The sequence below is a fragment of the Myotis brandtii genome, unplaced genomic scaffold, assembly GCF_000412655.1.
Source record: "Myotis brandtii unplaced genomic scaffold, ASM41265v1 scaffold199, whole genome shotgun sequence".
NCBI classification, from domain to species: domain Eukaryota; kingdom Metazoa; phylum Chordata; class Mammalia; order Chiroptera; family Vespertilionidae; genus Myotis; species Myotis brandtii.
The window spans coordinates 4,061,585-4,068,002 of record NW_005357414.1 but is presented as its reverse complement, the minus strand read 5'-3'; the positions used below and the strand labels follow the sequence as shown (position 1 = coordinate 4,068,002).

Sequence of the window (6,418 nt, the reverse complement as noted above, 5' to 3'; positions counted from 1 at the left end):
CCCCCCATTTAAGCAATCCTATCCTATATAATCTATCTATACTAATAAAAGGGTAATGTGCTAATTAGACCAGGTCGACTGGCCATCTTCCAGACATCCAACTTCTTTCCGGACAAAGCCAGGGTGGTGGGGGCCAAGGCAGAGACAGTTAGGGGCGATCAGGCTGATGGAGGAGGGCAGTTGGGGTGAGATCAGGCCGGCAGGGGAGGGCAGTTAGGGACGAGATCAGGCTGGCAGGGGGGTTAGAGGCAATCAGGCAGGCAGGCAGAGGCAGTCAGGGGCAATCAGGCAGGCAGGCAGGCAGGTGAGTGGTTAGGAGCCAGCAGTCCCAGATTGCGAGAGGGATGTCCGACTGCCAGTTTAGGCCTGATCCCACAGGGGTCTCCGATTAGAGAGGGTGCAGGCTGGGCTGAGGGAAACTGCCCCCTCCCCCCGTGCACCAGGCCACTAGTATATATATGTAGGGAATATATATATATATATCATATATATATGTCATATATATGATATATATATATATACATACATATATATTAGGTATGCTGGTAGAGCACTAGGGTCACTCATAGGCAAAAGCCTCTTAGCATGTGTGCCTCAGCAAGAAGACAGTTTATCTCCTATCAACTTTCTCTTGGAAGTATTCAAACCATGAATGTTAAGTTGCAAGTGCATTGTGTTTTTAATAGAAAATGCCTTAATCAGAGTACCTATTCTTTGTCAGACCAGTAGGTGCTTACATTACATTCCTTTGGGCTAAGGAAGGACTTTCCAAGCTTGATACCAAAAGCAAAAATCACAAAGGCAAAGAATGGCAGGCTTAACCACATAGAAACCTCTCTACAGCAAAGAACTCCATCATCGAAATCAAATGGCAAATTAGTTGACAAAGGTTGCGATCTCTAATTCAGAGTTTCTCATGGTGTGATTAGCATACCACTATGCTATGGGAGAGGAGTTTTAGATGGTTCCTAGACAGAAAACTGTATCTTAGGCACTACAACAGGCAGGCCCGGAGAATAGTTTGGCCCCTCAAATCACACCGTGTAAGTAGCTACATCCTTAGAAGTCAGATCCGGGAATATACACTTATGAAATCATGAACTCTGAGACTCACTTAGAGAAGCACAAATAATTTTTTGCATTTTTTTCTTGGAAATCTGATCTTTCCCTTTACTACTATATATCAACTCAGTAGGGGAAGGTGAATGAATTAGCACATGTAAAGCAATTAGAAATCTTCGCTATTGTCATTTTTCTGAGCATCTAAGTGTGGGAACCAGCTGGTGCCAGCTCAGATGCTTAAAGGCAGGCTCCTAAGGCCAGGGGTCCTCAAACTATGGCCCGCGGGCCACATGCAAATACAAATATTGTATTTGTTCCCGTTTTGTTTTTTTACTTCAAAATAAGATATGTGCAGTGTGCATAGGAATTTGTTCATAGTTCTTTTTTAAACTATAGTCCGGCCCTCCAACGGTCTGAGGGACAGTGAACTGGCCCCCTGTTTAAAAAGTTTGAGGACCCCTGCCTAAGGCTTTTAAAGCCACAAGGGAACTCCAATTCAGAATATGTCAGACTACCCCGGGCAGGTATGTGTGCTCAGGAGCCAAAGGCAGCAAAATAGAGCTGATTAAGAAGTTTTGGATAAAATCTTAGAAGTAAATCTGAATTACAGCAACAACAATGACAACAACAGAATATGGCAAAAGTTTCTATTTCAGATTGCTACCCCTTATTGATCAAAGAATTAAGGCCCCTCAAACTTCAACTTTACCAGTTTTTTCATAGGCTACATTTACATTGGAAATTTTAGCTGTTTGTCCAGCATATTCTATCTGCCTCCTAAATTTTCTAGTTTTAGAAGCATATTCAAATGATAAGGTTGAGTCCCCTCATAATAGGGTGACCAACCACTCCAGTTTCCCTGGGACTGTCCCAGTTTAAACACTGAAAGTCCCATGTCCCAGAAAGGTATGGTTGGCCACCCTACCTAATAAGGATATTTTAAACATTTGGTTAGTTTCTCAGCTAATATTTACCTCTGCTTAACAATTTTTTCTTGATAGACAATTATTTAGTGTCTGACTGATCTTAGGTGGAGTTTTCCTCTGCTTTTCATTGTGAGGCATCAGACAAGTTACTTAATTTTCCCAAGCCTCAATTTTCTTTGTTATAAAATGAAGAAGGGTGATAGTACCCATTTCATGGGTTGATATAAATATTAAATGAGATTAGGCAGATATAATGTTTAGTGCAAACTGTAAATGCTCAATAAATGTTAGCTATTAATCTATTATAGTTATTAGTTACCTAACACGAGATTAAAGGGATGGTGTTTAAAACACACCTCTCAATAGTTTAGAGAAACCATTTACATACCAACAAGCCACATGCCCATTACCACTGAGTTATGAGTATACATACAGCACCGTCCATCAGGACTTCTCCCAGGCTATTAGAGTTACACACGTGGTTCAAACATAAAACAAACACAAAAATCACATTTAAACCTTAATAAGGATTTTCCAAGACTAGGTTAAAGTTGCTTTTTTACCTTTTACAATTGTTACACCAACACTTAAGCAGTCATCTAACCAAAAAAACCTTTATTGCATACGGGCTATATAACTAAGAAACCCAGGGAAAACCAAATGAGTGTAAAACATACCGCCTACCCTCAAACTGCTTATTTTCTTGTGTTCCAAGGACACCGGGAACTAAGCTGGGAACAAGGGAAGGGTCAAGGCAAATAACCAGACAGAAATCAAGAATGTGCCCCACCCCTCCCAAGAATAGAGGAACCCTTCCAGGAGGAAAATGGGCTGCAGGAGGAGGGGCAGGGAGAGTCTCTTCTCCAGGAGAGGTAGCCTTGAAAGTAGACAAATTAAAAGGGGAAAATACACCCCAACAGGAATTTGAAATATCAAAGCATTAAATGGAATAGAAGTAAAACTGATGACTTAAGTATAAACGTATTCCAGGGAATAAATGAAGTAAGAAAGAGAAAATTTTCACTCAGAAGAAGTCTTTCCAGCTCAGATATTGGAAAAGCCCCATGACCAGCAATAATGGTCTCCTACTTCTACTAATGAGCATGTCATTCTAGGTAAAACCTAAAGCAAATTCAGAATTCCTAACCTCAAATGTCTCAGTTATCAAGAAAAATGTAAGAACATTTTGTCCTGCTAGAACTAGAAGGCTGTTACCACAGGACCCCGTCACACTCCCCAGCCTTACAGAAAGAAAGGCTTATCTGTTTTGGACACTGAATTGCTTTGATCCCAGGAGGCAAGGTGCTCAGGTCCACATTTCCAACAATTCGCTTGGCTCCCTCCACCAGTGCCCTCAGTGCCCCTACACCCCTACCCGATATCATTTCTATGCTTTGCCGATAACAAACCCCAATTGACAGGTGTCAATGGACTAGGTGACAAAGGAGGTCTTTCCATTGGAGAAACCCAGACAACCAGAAAGCCTCCCAAGGTGTGGCACAAGTGAACACTTTGATCTCAGGCTCTCAGTCTCACACCTCACTCACCTAGATCCAGCCCTCCTAGGTCCCAAGCCTAGTAACCCAACTGAGGATGTGTCCCCTCTTACACATCAATAAGGCCATTCTGGGGCAGTTTCTCTCCTAGTTGAAAGAGTGCAAATGTGACAGGAGCTCTTTCTAGGTATCTCCGTCACCCCTCCCCCACTGCCACTCTCCTACCAAGTTGAGCTGGATTGTTAGGAGCCTGTTAGGGCTTTTGCTCTGACGGGTTGCAGCATCTGTGGTCTGAATACACTTATACTAATCTTTCATCAGAAATGAAGACTCCCTAAAAACCCACTGAACAGGGCCTGGTTTTGTTGTTTTTTCTAAAACAATGAAATAAATTTATACCTAATGTGAAATAATAGATGAGGAAGAGCTTTGATGGGGGTGGAAAATGCCTGAGAAATACAACTTGTTATGATAATGCTAGCGAAGTCAGCAGCCCTGCTTGTTCCCTCCTGGAACTTCTGGGGTTGCAGCGGTAAACCTGGTCTGAACACTAAGTGAGGGTAGTTCCTGCCTATTTTGATTGCTTTTAAAATTCCCTCTTTGTGCCTCACTGGAAAACCACCCAGTTATTCAAATATTCTGTGGTGCTCACAATTGCTTATTACCTTGTCTGAGCACACCACCTGCCCATGACCTGGGCTCTCAGAACCAGAAGGTACATTAGAGACTAGAGAAGTCAGGTGACTTGCTCAGGCTCACAGTGAGGCAGGGCTATAACTTGTACTACATATAACCTAGGTCTCCCACCATGGGGTTGTCTTTCATGCATTTAACCTGCATCATTGAGAAAAAAAATGCACACCGTACACACACACACACACACACACACACACACACCTGTGCCCTGTTATGATGGTTCCAAAACACCAAACCCACTGCAGTTGTGTTTCCTGAAGTTGCCTCCCCTGGCTCGAAATTGCCTCAGTTGTACCTTCAAGACTGGCTCTGACCAGACTGTCTCAGACTAGAGGACTATAGACACCTTGGGGCTTCCCAATGTGTTTCTCTCCTCCCATTCTCTTCCTTTTGCCCTTCAGCAGGATTTCTAGAAAGTCTGACCCTCACTCTCTACACTCCAACAAACATCTGCAAAGACATGGATTCATCCACCCTCCCGTCCTAGGATGCTCTCTGGGGCTGCGTTTAGCCATCATTGGAAATTGAAGGATGTGACATGGAGGAGGTGGAAGTATCCCACCCAGAGTCTCAAGAAATTCTCAAGGTTCCATAATTTTTCTTATTCCCCACCTGCTGCACATCAGCAGTCTCTTAGTTTGTTTTGACATTTTCCCTGGCCTCACTGTCAGTCAGTGCCATTCAGTAATTTCAAAGCCCTCGAAGTTTCAATCTGAGTTTGCATATTTAGAAATGGGCTTTTGTGAAGAGTGGAACTCAGATCCTAAGACAGTGATGGCGAACCTATGACACGCGTGTCAGAGGTGACACGCGAACTCATTTTTTTGGTTGATTTTTCTTTGTTAAATGGCATTTAAATATATAAAATAAATATCAAAAATATACATCTTTGTTTTACTATGGTTGCAAATATCAAAAAATTTCTATATGTGACACGGCACCAAAGTTAAGTTAGGGTTTTTCAAAATGCTGACACGCCGAGCTCAAAAGGTTCGCCATCACTGTCCTAAGAGCAGCTCACAGCAGAATTTCCAAAGTGGCAGCGGAAATTATGCATTGGAGGAGGGGGTGCCCCCAGCTACTTCCAAACCATCTAGGGATCTAGCCACTTTCAGGCTCCAGCCCCTTCTTAGGAAAGCCTCTGCAGGCACACTTCCAAATAGAGTCCCCACCTGCCAGAAGTCCCCTCCACCCCACAGGACTACAGGTAGCCTGTGGGTCGGTCACAGCAGCCTGAGAGCCCAGCCTCCTTAGTGCCCCTCATGAACTTCCTGGTAGCCCCTTTTGTCCGAGGTGAGGGTACAGCAGCAGCTGGTGCGAGCCAGGACGCATGCCCACCCGTCTGCTCAGACACTCACCTGTGGAAGAAGAGCAGGATGGAGAGCATGGTCTGGTCGATGTTGCGGTTGCAGATACCCTCGTTGAGCAAGTAGCAGGGGTCTCGCAGCACGGGTTCTAGCGAATCCTGCCGCATTATGTTGTTGAGCTTGTCGGTGTTGAGGTTCTCAAAGATCAGCTTCTCCTGAAACTGCCGAAAGTTGCTCACGGTGGGGCTGCCTGGGCTCTTGTTCTGCCCGCTGCTGTCTCCACTTCGGTGGGCCAGGTCCAGGCAGCAGTTGCAGCAGTCGAGACCAACAGGTGAGCGGCAGTCGGTCTTGGGCTGGGCCATCTTCTCAGGCTCGGGGGCCGCCTGGCCTGCCAGGTCTGGGGCGGCTGGCAGGTGCGCGTCCGCCGCGTTGGCCTGAGGAGACTCCAGGGTGTCTGGAAAAGGCAAGCTGCTAAGAGAAAAGTTGGAAATTAGTGCCTCCAGCTAACCACCCTCGAATTGGCCCCCTTCTGGCTGTGCCGCTCTGGGTTCGAATAGAAACAGCTGGACAAACAGCTCGGAGCGGATCCTTGGGGCTCACTTCCTTTTCTTCCTCCTCCTCCTCCCCCTCCGCTAGGAGGCCCCGGCCGCCCCCGAGGTGCCACACGCTGCCCCAGCGCCGTCCCAAGTTTCCCAAGTGTGAGCCAGACTCGGGGTAGACCTGTGGCAGCAGGAAGGGCGGGCAACAGGGCAGAGGGAGAGCCGGGGCGCGCCCTCGTTTTCCCCTCTTTGCTCCCTCCCTCCTCGACTCGCTGGCTCACCCGCTCTCGGGCTCCCCTGGGCTGTGCCGGCTGAACGGTGGCAGGAGCCCAGCGCGAGTGAGTGAACTAGCGAGCTGCACGCCCAGGAGTCTGCACGGGCCGTGGCAGCAA

At 46.2% G+C, this 6,418-nt stretch overlaps 1 protein-coding gene across 9 annotated transcripts in view; it reads right to left on the bottom strand.

The window, feature by feature from the left end:
• Nucleotides 1-6,418, bottom strand: part of TSC22D3 (TSC22 domain family, member 3) — a 62,454-nt gene that overhangs the window by 54,934 nt on the left and 1,102 nt on the right. For 3 of the 9 annotated variants that reach the window (XM_014538835.1, XM_014538836.1, XM_005865222.2), the window contains exon 2: nucleotides 5,539-5,958. In XM_014538835.1, the coding sequence (XP_014394321.1) occupies nucleotides 5,539-5,958 (420 nt within the window). Of the gene's footprint in view, nucleotides 1-5,538; nucleotides 5,959-6,087; nucleotides 6,180-6,207; nucleotides 6,413-6,418 lie in introns of those variants that run through there. The other 6 variants (XM_014538837.1, XM_014538838.1, XM_014538839.1 and 3 more) reach the window with 6 other exon arrangements.